Genomic DNA, 20,959 nt, shown 5'->3' on the forward strand with positions numbered 1-20,959 from the left:
AGCTCCCTTGTTTTTCATGACTTCCTTTCTGTTGTCAGTTTTTGGTAATTTCAGTTTTTGTGTTGGATCATTTATGCTAAGCAGTGATACAAAATTTCTCTGTGAAAGATGCTGTGGAGAGCATAGATTTGGGTACCAGGTCCCACTAAAAGCTTTCAGTTTTGTTGTGGGAAAAGATGGAGAGAAATCAATATGTTAAAAGTGAGGGGTTTTTTTTTGGGGGGGGGGAACCCAAGATGATGATCGACAGTAGGGAAACACCACAGCTCTCTCCAACCAAATAGAAAGTTCGAGTTCCAATGCTTGGTTTCCCCAAGGGACTGACAACAGCAAAATAGGAGAACACCCACAGAAATACAGGGAGTAAAAAAAGGAAAGAAAAAAACTTCAAAACCTATGCAAAGACAGAAAATTGCAAAGACCATTCCCCCACCCTTTGCCAGCAGCGTGGCTCTGTGCCAAGCCACCAAAGGGGCCTGGCCCGCGGCTACCAGGGAGCCCAGAGCCACAGTGGTCTGTAGAACGCAGGTGCAAAAGACTCCCACAGTGCTGGTGCCAGACCTGGACAGTGTAAACAGAGACAGAAACAGAGACTGTGATACCCAGACTTGGTGCCCCCAGCCCAGCCCACAATCATCTCACGAATCATGAAACAGGGTCTACAGTGCACAGAAACAGCAATCTGCCACAGCACCACTGGACAGCCCCCAATCAGTTCCAGGCTGTGAGTACTTCATGGGGGATGCCCCTTCCCCCATCCCAAGAGACCAGTGCTGGTGGTAACCCCTAGAGCTTGACCCAGGCCCCTCCCCCTACCACCTGGGCTACTGGTCCCACTAGGCTGGGAATTGTGCAAGTATCCCAGCAACCAATGGAGCACACCCAGCCCACTAGGGTTGACCAAGAGGGCCCCCCTGGGAGGGAGCCTGAATGTAGCTGGTCCCTAGCTGAAGTTGGGAATGGTGCCTGCAGGCCCAAGCAGCCAGCAGTGGAAGAAGTCCAACCTGTGTGTCAAGTCCAACCTGTGTGTCCCAGAGGAGAGATTTAGCAGCCTAGGTTCTGCCAGACCTAACCTGTGTATCCTGGACTGGGAATTAGGCAGCTTAGGCCACCAGTACCTGGCTAAAGTCAGGAATGGTGAGTGGGCTCCAGCAACTGGTGGAATACATGCAGCCCACCTGGTTTTGCCAAGAGTGCCCCTGGGAGGGAACGCAAACAGTCTAGGCTGCCAGTCCTTGACTGAAGGCAGAAACTGCCTGTGGGCTCCAGCAGGCAGCTCAATGATCCCCACCAGTGTCCCAGGTGAGAACCCAAGCTGTCTAAACCACCTGTCCCTGACTGAAGTCAGGAACTGAGAGCATACCTCAGCAGAGGGTAGAGTGTGCCCACCAGAACCTAACAAGAATGAGCCCTACTCAGACTAGCAGCTGAAGGTCCGCCCCTCCCCCAACAGAATGGAGACTGGGCAAAGTCTCAGCCAGCTGAGGGCTGAGAACAGGTTTCAACAATTGACCCAGGAACCAACACACTACCAAGTGAAGGCAGCCACCTACTGACCAAAACAATTAAGAGTTCGGGATTCATCTCCAATAATCCCTGAAACCTCATGCAAAAATCACAGCAAAAAACTATAAGACTCATCAACAACCAAGACAGCAAACCATCACCAAAAGCCAGCAGCCATCCAGGGAAGAATTCCAGTGAAAGCAAAAAAGAAATGGAAGACAAATGCTACATCCAAGACTTATAGATGTAATGATTCAAGAATTAAAGCAAGAAATGAATCAGAAATTTAAAGAACTAAGAAACGAATTATCAAAAGAGATCCAGGATTTCAAACAAGAGATACACTAAAAAAAAGAGGCAGTACACACCTCTTTAAAAAACGAAATTCGAAATTAATACTTGGAGAACTAACATAGAAATCATAAGAGGTTCAATTTCCTCCACATAAACCACATTGGAAGCCATAGTTAGTAGGGTGAATGAAATGGAAAGTAGAATATTAGGTATGGAAGACAAAATGCAGCAACTGGAAAAAAGTCACAGAAATGGAAAAAACACTCAAAATATGCCAAAGGGAAGCCCAAGAACAAACAGACAGTACCAAGAAATTTAATTTTCATATAATTGGCGTCAATGAAGGTGAGGGATACCAGAACAGAGGGATGCAACACCTATTCAATAAGATTATAACTGAAAATGTACCCAGTCTTAAAAGAGAAAATCTATGTACATAACAGAAGCATAAAGAACACCTAGCAAACAAGATCCCAGGAGGAATATAGACCCGTCATAGTAAAAACTCTAGATTTGAACAATAAAGAAATGATCTTGCATGCAGCAAAAGCAAAGAAGAAGCTATACTGTGGGGGAAAAAAATCAGATCTTTCCACACAGACAATGAATGCAAGGAAAGCCTAGGAAAGAAACATCTGAGCCCTGAGAACCAATAACTGCCAACCCAGACTGGTATATCCAGTAAAACTAGCATTCACATTTGACAGAGAAATTAAATTTTTTAATAGTAAAGAAAAACTAAATGAATTCATGAACAATAAGCCAGCATTACAAAGAATATTAAGAGAAGAGGTTACAATCTGAAGAAAACAATCAAGATCAGGGATCCATATCAGGCAGATATCACTAGAAGATCAACTTAGTAAGCACAGGAGGAAAGGAAAGAAGAAAAACTTAGGAAAGTAGGAAAATGACAGGAAAAACAATGCACCTCTTTATAGTAACCATAAATATTAATGGACTCAATTCATCAGTCAAATGAAAAGAACTGCAGATTGGATCAGAAAACAAGATCCATCCACTTGTTGTCTTCAAGAGACTCATCTCACAGCCAAAGATAAAAACAAACTCCAAGTGAAGGGGTGGAGGAAGATCTGCCATGCAAATGCTCCCAGCAAGAAGGAAGGAGTTGCCATTCTGATAGCTGACAAAATAAACTTTCATTAAAATCAATACAAAAAGACAAAGAAGGATACTACATATTAATACAGGGAACAATCCAAGGAGAGGATATCACCATTATCAATTTATACTCTCCAAACACTGGTGCACCCAAATACATTAAGCAAATATTCTCAGACTTACAGGAAAAAAATAGATCCAAATACAATAATACTAGCAGACTTTAATACACCATTCTTACCAAAGGATAGGTCTACCAAGCAGAGGATTGGGTAAGAAGCCTCCGAATTAAATCATGGCATATCTCAAGTAGATTTATTTGACATCTACAAAGTTTTCCACCCAACAACAACCCAGTATACATTCTTCACAGCAGCCCATGGATCATATAGATCATATCATTGTTCATACAAAGAATTTAAGCAAATAAAAGAAGATTAACATAATCCCTTGTATTCTATCCAACCATAGTGGAATCAAGCTAGTTCTCCATAACAAAGCATACGGTAGAAGTTACTCAAATACATGGAAATTGAACAACACATTTTGAGCAACACCTGGGTCACAAAAGAAATTAAAGAAGAAATTAAGAAGTTCCTACAATTCAATGAAAATGAATATATATCCCAAAGAAATCTGTGGGACACAGCAAAAGCAGTCCTGAGGGGCAAATTTATTGCTCTCAGTACACTCATCAAAAATATAGCAACAAGACCAAGTAAATAATCTCATGATGCAAATAAAACTGCTAGAAAAGCAAAAAAAAAAAAAAAAGAACGCAAAGTCACTAGATAGAGAGAGATGACCAAAATAAGACCTGAAATTAATAGGATAGACTAAGAAAACTATAAATAAAATTAATAAAACAAAAAGCTGTTTTATTTTTTTTAATCAATAAAATTGATGGAGTTCTGGCAAGATTAACTAAAAAAAGAAGAGAGGAGACCAAATCAATAAGATCAGGGATGCCAAAGAAAAATTTCAACAAATGTCTAAGACATCCAAATTATAAAGAACTATTTCCGGAATTATGCTCACAAAGGAAGGAAAACCTAGCAGAAATGGATGAACTTTTAGAGAAATACAAATTGCTCAAACTGAACCAAGAAGAAATAGATGAATTAAATAAGCCAATAACTTACAATAAGATAGAGGAAGCAATTAGAAGTCTTCCAACAAGGAAAAGCCCAGGACCAGATGGATTCACTATGGAATTCTGTAAGACTTTTAAAGATGAACTAATACTCATACTCCTCAAGTTCTTCTGAAAAACACAAACAGAGAGAGCAATACCAAACTCATTCTTTGAAGCCAATACCACACTCATCCCCAAACCAAATTATATACAAATTCAATGTAATTCCCATCAAAATCCCAATGACATTCTTTACTGAAATAAAGAAAACAATCCAAAAATTCAGATGGAACAACAAAAGACCTACAATAGCCAAAGTAATTATAGGCAAAAGAAACAACGCCAGGGCTGGGATGTAGCTCAGTGGCAAAGCGCTTGCCTAGCAAGTGCAACGTCCTGGGTTCGATCCCCAGTACCAAAAAAGAAAAGACAAAAAAAAAAAAAATACAGTTAAAAAAAAACCAAACAAAAAAAAAAAAGAAAGAAAGAAACAACGCCAGAGGATCATGATACCAGATTTCAAGCTCTACTATAGAGCCATAATAACAAAGACAGCTTGGTATTGGCACAAAAATAGACCTGAAGATCAATGGAACAGATTAGAAGATCCAGAAATAAAATCACATACCTATAATCAGCTGATATTTGACAAAGGAGTCAAAGACATACAGTAGAAGAAGCACAGCCTCTTCCACTACTGGTACTGGGAAAACAGAGTGGCCACATGCAGAAAACTAAAAGAGGACCCCAGCCTGTCACCATGCACTAACATCAATTCAAAATGGATTAAAGACCTTAACACCAACCTGAAACTCTGAAACTACTGCAGGACAGAGTAGGAGAGACACTTGAACATATAGGCACAGGCAGGAACTTCCTAGAGTCCCAGGGTCACAACAAATTAGAGAGAAACTCAACAAATGGGTACCTTATAATAAAAAGTTTTGCACAGCTAAAAACATAGCTGCCAAACTAGAAAAGACAGCCAAATAAATGGGGAAAATATTTACCAGCAATATATCAGACAAGGGGCTAATATCCAGTGTATATAGGAAACTCCCAAACCCAACAAACCAATTACTAAATGGGCAAGGGAACTAAAGGGACTTCTTGAAGAAGAGATAAACATGGCAAAGAAACACACGAGGAAATGTTCACCATCCCTGGTTGTAAAGGAAAAGCAAATAAAGACAACCCTGAGATACCACCTTACCCCAGTCAGAATGGCCCATATCCTAAAGTCAGCCAATGACAAATGCTGGAGGGAGGGGATGCGGAGAAAGAGGAACCCTATTACACTGCTGGTGGGAATGTACATTTATACAACTACTTTGAAAGCAGTCTGGAGGGTCCTCAGAAAGCTAAATATAGACCTCCCCTATGATCCAGCCATACCACTCCTAGGCATCTACCCTGGGCAACAGGAATCAGGATACAAGGACACATGCACCTCCATGATCACTGCATTACTGTTCACAATATCCAAAATATGGAAACAACCCAGATGCCCCACTACAAATGAATGGATCCAAGAATTGTGGTACCTACATCAATGGAATATTATGCAGCCATTAGAAAGAACAAAATAATGGCATTTGCAGGGAAATGGATAGAAGTAGAACAAATCATTTTGAGTGAGGTAAGCCAAGGGGAGAGAGACAAATAGCACATGGTCTCCCTGATATGTGGATATTGAATCCAAAATGCAAGGAAATATGACAAAGTAAACAGGACTCAAGAAACAAGGACCTCCACACAATTTGTTGCATCATTTCTAAGTGACTCCATGTTCTATAGGTGTGTGTGTGTGTGTGTGTGTGTGTGTGTGTGTGTGTGTGTGTGCGCGCGCGCGCGCGCGCGCGCACATCTGAGGGAATCTAGGAGGAGGGCATAGAATCAGAGGGAAACGGGAAAATATATAACAGAGGGGCCCAGCTGCACTGGACATTGATGAAAATGAACTAAGCAACTTGGGGACAGCAGGAGGAGGGAGGGAAAGAAGGAACAGCTTACACTGACCAAAATGAGGGACGTGTGCATGTCACCCGATGTGGAAGAAATGGTTGTGTTGTCAACGCTCACAGAATTCGAAAACATTATGGACCATGATGATAATTTGCCTTGTGAAGGTTAAAATGTGTTTGTGACTTTGACTAAGTATTGCTGTCTCATAATACTATGAAATTTGGAAATTTATGTAATCACTTAATCTCAGCAAAAAATTATTTTTCTAAAAGAAAGTGAATTTAGGGGTCTGGGCACCAAATGCTATGAAGACAAAGAAAAAAAACTTTGGTCAGATGCAGTGATTCAAGTCAACAATCCTAACTGCCTGGGAGGCAAAGACTGGTGTAACTGAGGTTCAAAGCCACAAAAGTTCATGAAACTCCATCTCATTCAATGGCTGGGTATAGCTATGCACACTTTTTATCACACCTGTAGGGGAAGCACAATGGCTGAACACAGTATGCACTTGTCATCACCAGCTACACAGAAGCACAAGTAGGAAAATTTCAGCCTGGGTCATGAAGCAAGAACATACTTCATTAATAACCAATGCAAAAAAGAAAAAAAAAAAAGAAAAGCTGGGGGATGGCTGAAATTACTGTCTAGGAAGCTTGAGGCACCAAGTTCAGTCCCCATTTTGTGGAAGAAATGTAAAAGAGGATGAAATATAAAGGAGGAATTCAATGATAAAAAAAAGTCTGAAGGCAGCCACAAAAAGGATATGAAGGAGACCAGGGTCACATCACAGAGATGGATTCAAAAGAAATGCTGAGGGGGAGGGGGGAGGCCGGGAAGGGAAGTGAAGGGTAAACAAAGGAGGAGGCTGCAATGCTTGGTAAGAAATGTATCCATTATCCTGCCCATGTAATTGTAGCCCCTTTGTACAGTATGTTCTCAAATAAAATAAAATACAATTTAAAAAAAAAAAAAAAAAAGAAATGCTGAAAGGACAATTCCATCAAGCAAAGTGGTACCTCCTTCCCTAGAATTTTAAATCTTCATTTCTGTAGTAGTCATCTAAACAAATGGACAGGCTTAGAGTTCATTTTCCATTTGTCATTAATTGCCATCTGAAAAAAGTAATCAGAGACTCTGAATGTAGCAAAGCTATAACTACTCAACTGCTTGGATCAATCTCAGTTATTATGCTAACCAACTTACCAGAAACAAATTATCTGAGCCTTCCATTGCCACTGAGGGGGTATTAGAAAATTAACAACTGGAGACAGAGGTCAGACTAGTACTAGAGGTCACATCTAAACTTAAATTTAAGGGCCAGGAGTGTGGCTCAAGTTATAGAGCACCTGCCTAGCAAACATGAGGAATTCAATCCTCAATACTACTAAGAAAAAAAATCCCACCACTAAACTTATATTAAATGCTGACAAATCTAATGTCTGATCTCATCCCAATCCCTAACTTGTTTCCTGGGCCTTCAGCCAGTGGGTAACACACTCATTTCCATGGGCTATGGTCTGAATCATCTACTATTACATCATTAATGATAAAAATAGCCCTCTCCACTACACCCAATTTTTTATGAGAAATAATTTCCTTAGTATCACTTTATTCCTTCATTTCTTCTTTCACTAATTATTTCTGGAGCACAAACTTAATGCTAGGTCCTGTCTTACACACTAGGGAAATAGCAAGATGAAGATTTAAAAAAAATAGGATCCAATCCCCCTTAGTATTGTCTACTAAGGGATAGCACCAGGAAACAGATAATCAAACAAATATATCATTACAAATTGAGATGAGTACTATGAAGAAGAGTAATTTTTAAAGGATTTTTAAAAGATCTGAGAAGGGGAAGTGGCGCTGTGGCTCAAGTGGTAGAGCGCTTGCCTTGAGCTGAAGAGCTGAGGGACAGTGCCCAGGCCCAGAGTTCAAGCCCCACAACCAACAAAAAAAAATAAAAATAAAAATAAATAAAAAAAATCTGAGAAGGATTTGGGGATTTTTTAAATCAATATGAATATACGTTCAAGTAGCAAATAACAGATAAATTCTAGTGATTTTTTTAAAGTACATTAAATTGCTTCTCACAAGAAAGTCTACAAGCACATAGTTCCAAAATCACTAGTGGCTTAGCAGTACAATCCAGCCCAGCCTCCTCCCCTCTTTTTTCTTCCCTGGCCTGTTGGCTTTTTGTCCTTGGGCTTCTTACCTCATTGGCCCACAGCAGCTTTTATGGCTCCAAGATAAATGCAATCCAGGCAAGAAGTAGAGAAGGTCTCTATTTTTCTTCTCAGAAGAACAAAATATTTTCTAGATGTTTCCTAACCAATATCTCTTTATGTCTCATTAGTCAAAACTGTGTGACATACCAATCTAAACCAATACAGATCCACAAAGAATGGAAGTCCACACTTGCTTTAGACTATTCATGGCACATTTCCTAGTAACAGAGAAAGGAACTAACTCTCCTTAAACAAGTTTCTCAAATCAAAGCATATGATAAAGGAGAATTATTTAGTAGATAACAATAGTAGATATCAAAATCTACAGGTCTTGTTCACCAACTTAATGAGAAAGTTCAAGGGGAAGCAAAGTCTTAAGTATCATTGAAAAGTTTCAAGCTTGGGTAACTACAATAATCATAATAACAAGAATACATAAAAAGATAATGTTTATAAGAAAGACAATCAGTTAAACTTTCTCCTCCTTGAGTTTGAGGTGCAATCATAGTGTGATAAAAATGTAAAATGAGATCTCAGGAAAAATGAGGCATGAGTTGAAATCACAGACAAAGATAGACCAGTAAAGGGAAAAAATGAAAAGAGAATGAGACTGGAAAAATCTTGGTGAGTGGCTACAATTGGAATATGAGTATAATGTCATAAAAAGAAAAGGAAAGCTAGAGAGGTAGATCAATGATAGGGCACTTGCCTCGAATGTTGTGAAGCCCTGAGTTGGATCCCCAGCAGAGGGAAGAAAAAATAGGGGAAAGAAATGAATACAGACATTTCCAAACCAAAAGACTATAATAACATGGCAACCAGAAAGTAGTTTCCAAGAAAAACTAGTGGGCAATACTGTTAACTCTACAGAGATGTCAGTGATTTCAAAGTACTCTTGAACATTTTCAAGGATTATGGGAATAGTGAATTTGAGTACATTTATATAATAGGACTACACATAATTTATTTTCCTTGTTATCTATTCTTTGAAGATGTCTAGAAGTGAAGGGAAGGAAAATACACATTGGTAGTTTTGGAGGTTATGGACAGTTGATGGTAGGAGAGTGTTAACTGGTAACCTGAGCACACATTGGGGTTGAGTGGGAAGAGTAATGAACAATGATGGTGACAAGGAAAATGGAAAAGCATGCCTCAAGGACAAGTATGTTCAACAGAAGACATGAAGATGTAAAGAAATAATAATGGTGATGTCTGGACACTATGAGATGCCTGGAAAAATGGGAAACAAGTATCAAGATGTCTAATAGATGACAGAAGTAAACAATAGTCAATGGAACTGAGAATGCTGGTCCTCAGCAAGCCCACTAAACACATCAGGAAAAACAAGGAGAAGGTATAAACAAGCACTGAAATTTACTGAGGGCTACAGGAAAGAGAAAACTAGTAGACAGATATGGGTCACAGTAATATATAATACTGATCTGATGGTTAAAAATTGGTAAAACCTCAGTGGAAAGAGAACAACTGAGGGAACTATCAACAGAGTATGAGGAAGGAGTCTGCAAAGTTGGAGAGATACACTGTACATTGTTTTTTATGTATTGGGATTTGAATTCAGGGTCTTATGCTTGCTATACAGGAGCTTTTCCATGTGAGTCCCAAGTCCTCCCTACAGCAGTTTTTGCATAGGTTATTTTTGAGAGAGAGTAGAATATGCATATCTGAATCACCCTAGACAGTGATCATCTTATTAACTAGGATGACAGGCATGTACCACCATATCCAGTTTTTATTGGTTGAAACAGGGTTTCTTAAACTTTTTGTCTGAGCTGGCCTCAAACCATGATCCTCCCCTTCTCTGCTTTCTAAGTAGCTAGGATGACAGGTGTGAACCACCATATGTGGCTATCTTCATTTTTATAAAGCAATGTATATAATACAAAATGTGACAAGGAGATTCCACAGAAAATGCAAAAAGAGAGAGGGGTTAGAAGAAAATCCTGTTTTGGATATCCTATGGAACATAATTTCTCCATCACTGCTGGCATATATAAATTTCTTTTTGTACTGGATTAGATTCCATTTCATCCTGCACACATGTGTTCAAATAAAAACACTACATACATAGAATGCATTCTTATATTACATGCATTCATACATGTGCCAATGAGAATAGGATTATTAAAGATAGATATAAGATACCATAAGTGACTGAGGCAGAGACACAAGGACGCACAAGTGCTCCCTGGGGCAAGCACACCACTTTCATAATTTAATTCCTGACAGGTAAATGGTAAAGGTTATATACCAGACGAGGAAAGCAAAAGGCCAGTTTTTTGCTTTTTTTTTTTTTTGGGGGGGGGGGTTCAGTCATGGGGCCTGAACTCTGGGCCTGGGCACTGTCCCTCAACTCTTCAGCTCAAGGCTAGCGCTCTACCACTTGAGCCATAGAGCCATTTCCGGCTTTTTTCTTTTTCTTATGTGGTGCTGGGGAATCGAACCCAGGGCCTCAGGCATGCAAGGCAAGCGCTCTACCACTGAGCCACCTTCCCAGCCCCAAAAGGACAGTTTTTTAAAATAGTATATTTAAAACCAAATTACAGAAAGCTGCATGGCCTCTGAAATTCAGAAGGTTTAAGACTTCCCTTATGCAGAAACACAAAGACCTTGTTTGAGACTCCCAGTAGATCAGATTGCACGCACGCGTGTGGGTGTGCACACATGCGCATACGTGTACACACACACATGCACACACGCACATGCACACACACACACACAATTGCCATCATGAAATGAAATCAGGTCACAGGAAGGCCAGGGAAAATAACTTACTTGAAAAAAAGAAGGTTTTTTTTGTTGTTGTTGTTTATTTTAAAGACATGAAACGATAAATCTACTAAAAGCATCTGCACCTCTATCCCTGCAGATCTTACATAAGAGTTTGACCTGTCTTATACACAGACAATAAACAACAGAAAATAAATGTGCATAACCCATAATTGGTTGTGAATAATATTTAAAGAACAAATGTTATTCTAGTCCCTATGTCAATTACATTTCTGTCATCTTTCTCTTCTTGATCTTGAAGTAATTGCTTAATGTTTAACATTGAGGAAGAAATCTCTTCAGCCACAGAAACGTGCATTGGAAACCTATTAAGCAATTAACCCAGGTGGGAAAATAAACACCTTCATGAAGCAGCAAGAGTAACACCAAGAGGTATGGTATAGCATAAATACCATTACAGAAGAGAAAATGATTTTTAGTAAAGAAAGAAATGATAATAAAAATCTCCTTACAGGGGTGATTGATAGTTTTTAGACACATCATGATTAGGGTGATAATAATATTGAAACCACTTTTTTATGATTGTTACTATTTATTTGTGTGTGTGTACCAATCCTGGGGCTTGAAATCAAGGCCTGGACACTGTCCTTGAGTTTCTGTTTTGTTTTGTTTTGTTTTGTTTTTTGTCAAGGCCAGCACTCTACCAATTGAGCCACAGCACCACTTCTAGCTTTTTGGTGGTTTATTGTAGATAAGAATCTCATAGCCTTTCCTGCCCCAGGCTGGCTTTGAACCATGATCCTCAGTGATGGGAATCTGCTTTGTTCTCATAACTCCATGATCCCCTCCCCGCCTTCCCTCTCACTCCCCCACAGACCAATTTTTCTTATATATCCAAAGACCCTATATGAAGGACTTGCCTCTCCCCTCTTGGCCCAATCATTTTATGTATCTAAAGATGGAATATGAAGGATTGACTCCCATCCTATTGTCCCAGGCCCATACAGATACCAGGCAAAATCAGCAGGCAGGGCAATCTACCTAAGCCCAGTTGTAAACATCCCATTGTGGGCTCAACTGAAAGGCCCCCACCTGCCTTGACCTGGTGGCTTTTTCATTAACCTCTGCCTCCTTGCTTGGACCTCCTATAAAAACCTGGCTCCTGTCCCAACTCTCTGGACAACCTCCAAGCCCTCAGAAAGGTCTGTGCCCCTCACTGTTCCTCAATAAACACTCCTTGTCTGTTGATGATTGAGCACAGCCTATTCCTTTTCCATTCTCCCCCATTTTCCTAACACTCAGAGCTCAGCCTGAGTAGCTAGAATTACAGATGTGAGCCAGCACCCAGCTGTTTTTTTTATTACCACCATTATTATTACTACTACTACTACTACCAGTACTGGGTCTTGAACTCAAGGCCTGGATCCCTTAGCTTTTTCACTGAAGGCTATAGTGCTCCACTAGCTACTACTTGAGCCACACCTTTACTCCTGGCTTTTTGGTGGTTAGTGGGACCAAAGAGTCTCACAGACTTTCCTGCCTGGACTGGCTTCAAACTTTGGTCCTCAGATCTCAGCCTCCTGAGTAGTTAGTAGTAGATAGACATGAGCCACCAGTGTCCAGTGTTACCACCTTATTCTGAACAAGTGCTTAATATATACTTTGGTATTTGGTATCAACTTTATGAAATGCACAATTAACAAGCTAAAAAGATAAGGTGAAGTTCAGAAAGGTTGTACATGGACATAAAGAGAGACCAAGATTTCAGGTGCTATCTCTTGAAAGACCATTTGATAAAGAGTAAGTATATCAATGTAGTCATGTAATGTGTACATATGGGGAATGTATGCAGACATTCAAATGCAAGGAGCAGTTAGGATGAGTTAGGTGCAGTGCCAATACTTAAGGAATCAAAAGTAAATAATACACATCAGACTACAGCACTGAAACCTGCTTCTCTCCACAGAAATATTCTTAACTTGCACCAAGCTCCTCTTTGCATAAAACACTGACATTTTCATGGTGTTTGGGAGCCTGCTGCTGGCTTCAAAAAGCTCTGGCACCATACCATGCTGTCACTATAACAGCCCTCCAGTGAGCTATCAAAAACCCAACTAGAACATTTTGAATATAGCAGTTTGCTTGCCACCAAAACACTAAATTGAAATATTTTTATTTATCTCTATTTACATTTTAGTAATGCTACAAAAATGTTTACATGGTCTTATGCTAATAAAATCATGAAGAAGTCTTAATAATACAACATATTGGAACTACCTTTGGGTAAATTATGGTTTGCTATTGGCCCAATGTATGTGTCTCAAGTCTCTCAATCTCCCTTAACTAGGATATGGTATGAAAATGCTCTTCTGTTTCCTGTGTAATGTATGTATTTCCAAAAGCAGTGTCAAGGGCTATTTAACACAATCTGCTTATATTGAAGTTAGAGAGAAATTACTCTGGAGGAAGGTAAGAATTTACAAAGAGTTTAGAGAGGTTAATGTTTGATTTAGTTCATTTCTGACATGAAAAGCCTCTGTAAGTTCTCTATGAGAAGAACCTGGACTTCCCTAGGCCTGAGACTACAGCTATTAACAGAGGAACTGAGATTTTCCACCTTTCCTGGAGCTGCCGTGGAGGCTGTCTAGAGAACAACAAGGGCTTGAAGCTCAAGGCCAACAATGATAGGGATATAAAAGCCTTCAATATTCTTAGTCACTCATCAAAGAACAATTTTTCCGGCCTTCCTAGCTCTGACTTCATTTTACTATGAAAAGATGCTGAACTCTTTCAGTATGCAAAAGCATTAGTTTCAGATTCTGGATAAACAAAGATCTTAAGTATAGATAAAAACCAAAGAAAATATTTTCAAACAAAACCCACAATGGTAAATGTGTTCAGAGTAACATTCTAAACCTCAATCTAAACCAAGGCAATTCTAGTAGCTACCACTCTATCCTTGCAGCCAGAACCATAATATCTGTACCTATTTTTATTGGTACAAATAGTCCTAAGAAGATTTTCAAAAATGTGAAGAACTTTAGAAATTCAATGGAGCAAATACAGCATGAAGATATCCTAACTTTTTAGGATGAGAAAATTTGTGGGCACCATTTTTTTTTTGGGGGGGGGTCAGTCATGGGGCTTGAACTTTGGGCCTGGGCGCTGTCCCTCGGCAATTCAGCTTGAGGTGAGCGCTTTACTACTTGAGCCACAATGCCACTTCTAGTTTTCTAGTCGTTAAATGGAGAGAAGAGTCACAGACTTTCCTTTCTGGGCTGGCTTTGAACCACCATCCTCAGATCTCAGCCTCCTGAGTAGCTAGGATTACAGGCATGAGCCACCAGCGCCCAGCTACATTTTTTTTTTTTTTTTAAGTATTTGTCTTCCTGCTCTTGGCAAATCAGTCTTCTAGAACAAGCTAGACTAACTGAAATTCCAAAGAAACCGCAGTCTAGAAAAACCAATAACCTATCTGCATGTTGATTGGCTCCAGACAACTGGGGAAAGATACATTCCTCTCAAAAGGCCTTCCTTGGTTAGGCTTATCATGTATTCATCACTAGATGTAGATTTACTGTCAAAAGGGTCAATTTTTAAGATCTTATTCCTTTCCCTCCTCCTATCTGTGGCTGGGCTTTTTGTAGGCTTTTACTAAAACTGAGTATCACCTCAGATTGGTTATTAAATGTCCATACAAATAAAATGGAGGGAGCAGACTGTCATAGATGGTGATACCATGGATAAAAAATCCTCTCTAAAGACAGAACCAAATTCGACTTTCACTTGTCCATCACTTTATTGAGTAGAGATGTGCAAAAGTGGAAGCATAACCTTATCAAGTCAATTAGGCCCACAGGAATCCATCCATGCTGCTCACCTGGAAAAGGCAGCCCCCAGCACAAATGCAGCATACTCCTTCACCATGGGCTCTGTGCTGTTTAGCCCATTGATCACCACTTGAAGACCACCAAAGGAGAGCAGGTCCTGGGCATTATCCATCTGTAACAAAGGCACTGCTTAGCAGAAAAGAGACACCAAGAAAAGAAGAGCCATTTGAACAGCTTAGCTTCTGGTGACTATCTAAACATAGATTTAAAAGTCAAGTAAAAAAGCAATTGGGGTCCTTCTAATTAAATAGAAAAGAATATATAAAAACAAGATAAACTTCAATGTAAGCTTAAATTTGAGAACTCCTAATTCATCTAAAGTAAATTATGAGGACCTAAGTGGGAATCAGTGGAAATGGCACCTGGATATTGCTTATGCCAATCATGTCTTGGAAAATTCCAATAATGTAATGAGTCACAAAGCTTACTCCAAACATACAAGCTGTTAACACAAAGAATCTGGCATAATGAGCTCCATTAAGCAATACCATACTACCTGTTTATGTCCAAACACAATAGGGACAGTGGAAGTAAAAGACTTCTTTAAAGTTGATTTTTAATTAGAATCAGGACTATAAAAGAAGCAGATACCTAGATGAACAACAATATTACCTTTCTTTTTCTAAGATTGACTGAATCTGAGGACATTCACGATAAAATCTGAACAAAAGTCACTATCAAAGGCTTTAGTCTATATAGGTCTGTGTTATTGGCTAGTGACTACATATCAGATAAGCAGAGTATTTCTACCATCCAGTAATTTGTAAGTGACTTTAATATATTTAAATAATAAATCTAAGTGATCATAAAGATGTCATTACAAAGAAATCAATACTAAACAATTATGTGGACTTCATTTTTGTTTATTTTTGTGGGTGTTTCTCTTTTTGTTCTTTCTTTTTTTCTTTTTTGGCATTAGTGGAATTTGAATGTTAAGTTCTTGTGCTAGCTAGGAAAGTGCTTTACTCCTTGAGCCGCACTCATATCCCTTTTGCCACTAGTTATTTTTCCAGTAGGATTTTGTACTTTTATGTGGGTATCTTTCTTTTTTGGTGATGATGATTGAACCCAGGGACTAAAGCATAATAGGCCAGCACTTTGCAACTGAAGATATAACCTAACCCAGACTCTTGTACTTTTGCCCAGGTGGACCAATAGACACAATCCTCCTACCTCTACCTCCAGCATAGCTGGGATTACAGAAGTTCACCACCTAACTAGCCCTGTTTTTGTTTTTCTGTTTTGTTTTGAGGCAATGTCTTGCCATGTGTAATTTAGATTGGCCTTGAAAAACAGTTCTCTCCCAAGAACTGAGATTACAGGTATATACCACCACACCTAACTTATATCTTACCAAACCTTTCTCCTTTGACTTATAATGACCTGTTGATTTTTGTGGCATTTAGACTTAAACAGTACTAATTAATTTGTTATATTTTAACAGTATTAAATTAACATTTTTCTAATTACTATATATGTGAAAAATCAGAAACCCATTCTCTATTTCTCTATCTATCTCTGTTACTACAAAGGTATCTCTTGTTTACATATTTATCCCACTCTACAGTTTCTCAGGAAAACTCTGGAAGCCAGAGCTCAATATCAGTATGATGTCTATTCACCTTTTTCCCTCTACAACTATGGAGTCATTTCCTAGCTCACTATGTTCTTGCCTCTGCTTCCAAACTGGAAGTGAGTTCTGATAGAGAAATCAAGTGTGAAGCCCAGTATCAGAACTTGTTCATGTTTTGTGGTGGACCCACTCTATTTTAACTACTTGGAGGAAAAAAGTATTTTTATAAGAATACATTAGTTGTACATGGAAGATTTCATTGTGACATGTCATACATTATTGAATGTATCTTGATCAACCTCACTCCCAGTTGCTTTCATTGAGGTTCCTTAGGCTATGAAAGAAAAGTTTTGTACATTTTCATAAAGTCTCTACAAGAGGAAAGGTTTTTGTCTGTTTATACACTGCTGTAGGTCCAAAGATTAGGAAGCTGAGTATAGTGTTAGGTTCTCAAAAATTATTGAACTGATAAAAATGAATCTGTCAGAAAAAAATGTTACTAAAATAGAACTCAACTATGAAATTTTAGAAAGCAATCTAGGATATCTGTGAAAACAAAGCAGATGGGCCCCTGGTACTACAGACTTGAAAAAATAGCAACTGAGGCTGTAAAGTTATTATAAAATCTAGACTGCCATGTGGCCTGAGGCTGTGCCCTTGTAGAGAAATGACTATTGAGCCATAACGTAGCTAAGTAGGAAGACTCTGAATTGGTATTTTGCTCTTATAAACATGCTCTGATTTTAAAATATATGAATTTGTTGCTTATACTTTGAGCCTCCTTACTCAGATACAAAACCATGACTCAGAAGCCAAAGCCTGAGATAGACCCTTATCAAAACTGGTATGACTTCCTGGAAGAGCAGTTCGCTCTCTTCAGTCCCAAGGCAATATAACCTATAGTCACAGAGGTTCAGTTATCTATATTACTACAACAATCATTTGATGTGATATAAATGGTGGTATTTATATAAGCATTGTAGCCTTACAAGATGTTCTTGCATTTACTTATTTCACTGGCAGTGAGAAAGTAAAAGGTCATTCTGACTCACTGCACACTAAAAGCTGGGTCCTTCTCAGGATCACATAGGAGACACACCACCAGAGCCCAGGTTCTCCTCTTCTGGGTCTAGGTCTAGAATTATCCCAGGTTGTCTTCAGGATGGGGTGAGACAGTGAGAGTGCATTATGTAGGGTGAAGAAACTATGTCAAAACTCAGGAGGAAAAGAAATGAACCAGACAATGAGAAAACAGAAGATACAGAAAGGGAGAAAGGAGGGTAAATAATTGAGGAGTCACAGAAGGAAGGCAAATATACTGTTCAAGGGCAGATGAGCCATACAGAGGCTGTTTCTCATAAATAACTCCCAAAAGATTTTTCTTTTCACATATCCTGTTTTAATAATTAAAATATTGCTGTGAGGAATCCTTGGGCAGACCCAGTTTAGGTCCTTAAAACCCATGGCTCCTTAATCCTCCATTCAGTATGACTAGAATGGGAATGGACTAAGAAGTTCCTGTAGAAAAGTGTTATCTTTCTCAAAGTTAATAGTACATTATCTCAATTCCACATCACAACTGTAAACTAAGTTGAGTTGTGTCTCCTGGAATCTCTCCATGAAATTATAACTTCTCACTGCTAAATGATAGCTTAAAGCTAAAGTTAAGGACTTTAGACAATCAAAATGACAGTGACCTAGAACATTTATGACCCTCTACCAGCAGAATGTTTTAGACCTAGACCAGCAAATGGTTCTATTATGACCTCAGCCTAAATTGGTAATATCTAGAAAACAGTTTACCCTATCCAGTGATCTGTGAAAGCAGAATGAATGTCACCCTATAGATGCACCCTGCCAGGTGAAAGAGGACATCGGAGCAAGGGAAGAACCTCTGTTGGGTTACTGTTAGTCCAAGCCTCTTTTGTATTTATTCCCATCTACATCTGATAAGCTCTCTGGTCATTTTGGCCTTTCATGTGCAACTAAAGCAAGAGCCCATAGAAACCTGACACCTAAAGACCCATCTAACTATGTTAAGATGAAAAAATAATAATAATAAAAGCTGTCAACATCAGAGCAGAACTGAGCTTGTCCAATAACTCCTAAGATCCGTAATTCTTTAAATATCTCTAATGGGAAAGCTGTGGGAGAGTTTGTTTTTTTCACCCTAGGTGGAAAAATTGGAAAGGGGCAAGAGAACCCAGATTTTTTTTCTCTAAGAGGATCATAGTCCTGCTATTTGAGGCTTAAGAGTTATAAGCAGGGAAAGATGAAGAGGCTGCCTCACAATTCCTGCAGATATAGTGCACACTTGGGCTCTTTGACCACATAAGCCAGCAAAATCCTTAACAAAGAAAAAATGTCTTTTAGCTTAGTTTACAGATGTTCTCGTGTTTGGGAGGACAGTGAAGGTCTATGCCTAGATGAAGATCTCAAACAAGCTTTTGATTATGATTATGCAGCCGCCTGAGCCACCACTGCCCCTAGTTTGTATTGCTTCAATAGCTTCCTGCATGGTTTCTGCTTCTAACCCAGGCCTCACCCCTCCAGTCTAATTCTCAACACAACAGCAATCAGATAATGTCCTCCAATTACACTTTCTCAGGGTCTACGGTCTACAAGTTCTCCACATTCTTCATCCCAACATCTCTGAGTTCCATCTGCATCTACCCTGTCAGCTTCAGCCACACTGATATTCCTTGAACATTCTACAGTGACTTCCTCAAATGCTCTATACATGCTTCCAACTCAGAATTTGCTGCTCCCTCTGCCCAATTCTGATTCTGCTCTCCTTTTTTTATTTTTATTTTTCTACTATTTGTCACTTTTCAAATATATTGTTCACAATTTACATAGTTGGTTTGTTTACCTGTCTGCTTTTGGTAGAAGGTAAGCTCCAATTTTGTTTATAGACATAAGTCAAGCATCTGGAACAGTGCCTGGGACTTAGCAGGCACTCAAAAATTCAAAATTTATTCATTTATTTATTGGAGCTTCCTTATTGCCGATCTACTTAAAAGGTACCAGTTTTCTGAGAGAAGCAGACTAGCCAAAAGTTTAAAAGCGGGCTAGGAAGGTGGCTCAGTGGTAGAGTGCTTGCCTTGCATGCCTGAGGCCCTGGGTTTGATTCCTCAGCACCACATAAGCAAAAAGAAAAAAGCCTTGTGGCGCTGTGGCTCAAGTGGTAAAGCGCTAGCCTTGAGCTGAAGAGCTGAGGGACAGTGCCCAGGCCCAGAGTTCAGGCCCTACAACCGGACCCAAAAAAATAAAAAGTTTAAAAGCTCAGAGTTAATTGTTGCATATCCTAGCTCTATCTCATTTACTAGCTGGTTAATAAAATTTTGTTGTTGTTGTTGTTCTAGAGCTTCAACTCAGGGCCTTGAGCTTTCTTTCGTTCAACTGGCTGATTAATCTTAAGAAATCACTGATCTCTCTGTACTACATTTTCCTCAGTTTAAAAATGTGATTAGCCAGACACTGGTAGCTCATGCTTGTAATCCTACCTACTCAGGAGACTGAGATCTGAGGATCATGGTCAAAAAGCTAGTCTGGACAGGAAAGTCCATGAGACTTATCTCCAATTAACCCCCAGAAAACCAGAAGAGGAGCCATGGCTCAAAGTGGTATAGTGCTAGCCTTGAGCAAAAGAGCTCAGAGACAGCACTGAAGCCCCACAACTGACAAAAACTTTAAAAAAGAAATTTTAATGTGATTAGCTAGGTATGGTGGCTCTATACCCAAGTTATACAGGAAATTAAAGCAGGAGAATCCTTTGAAACTAGGAATTTGAGACAAGCCTGGGCAACACAGTAAGACCTTTCATCCCTAGAAAAGAGTGAGAGAGAGAGAGAGAGAGAGAGAGTATCTAGTACTGGTCTTTACTCAAAAGGCAGCTATAGAAGTTAATGAAGCTGTGCCTGCTATCAAAAAATGTTCAATAAATTATTGGCTACTAGAAGTCTAATCAGTTACTTTCCTACTTTAATTCTCCAGTAGTTAGGTTTAAGGACAAAATTGCAAAGAACAAGATATTCTCAACCTTGCATTTCTTAAACTTCCTATTTTATCTATACCTCCCTTCCCCTGGCCACTTTCATCTATACTTCCCTCCTCCAGACAATCCAATCCTTACTGGCCTTCAATTTCTTTAAGCTCTTCCCTGCTATCAGAATCTTTGCACATGTGGTTATTTTGCCTGGCAAAGACTGGCAAACGTTTTTTGGCTGGTCCTTGGCTTTAACTCAGGGCCCGGGCACTGTCTCTGAGCTTCTTTTGCTCAAGGCTAGCACTTTAGCCACAGTACCACTTCTGGCTTTTTCTGGGTAGTTTACTGGAGATAAGAGTCTCATGGAGTTTTCTGCTTGGGCTGGCTTCAAGCTGCAAACCTCAGATCTCAGCCTCCTGAGTAGCTAGGATTATAGCATTTGACCAGCAGTACCCAGCTGCAAACATTTTTTAAAAGGGCCTAACAATAAGTATTTTTTATTAATGGGCCTTA

At 39.3% G+C, this 20,959-nt stretch overlaps 1 protein-coding gene across 2 annotated transcripts in view; it reads right to left on the reverse strand.

Moving 5' to 3' along the window:
• The window catches only part of Sil1 (SIL1 nucleotide exchange factor), a 264,404-nt gene that overhangs the window by 51,564 nt on the left and 191,881 nt on the right, over window positions 1–20,959 (reverse strand). For both annotated transcript variants that reach the window (XM_070036109.1, XM_070036110.1), the window contains one exon: window positions 14,876–14,997. In XM_070036109.1, the coding sequence (XP_069892210.1) occupies window positions 14,876–14,997 (122 nt within the window). The remainder of the gene's footprint in view (window positions 1–14,875; window positions 14,998–20,959) is intronic.

This window comes from Dipodomys merriami, unplaced genomic scaffold (genome assembly GCF_024711535.1).
Source record: "Dipodomys merriami isolate MVZ:Mamm:240054 unplaced genomic scaffold, mDipMer1.0.p SCAF_27, whole genome shotgun sequence".
NCBI lineage: Eukaryota > Metazoa > Chordata > Mammalia > Rodentia > Heteromyidae > Dipodomys > Dipodomys merriami.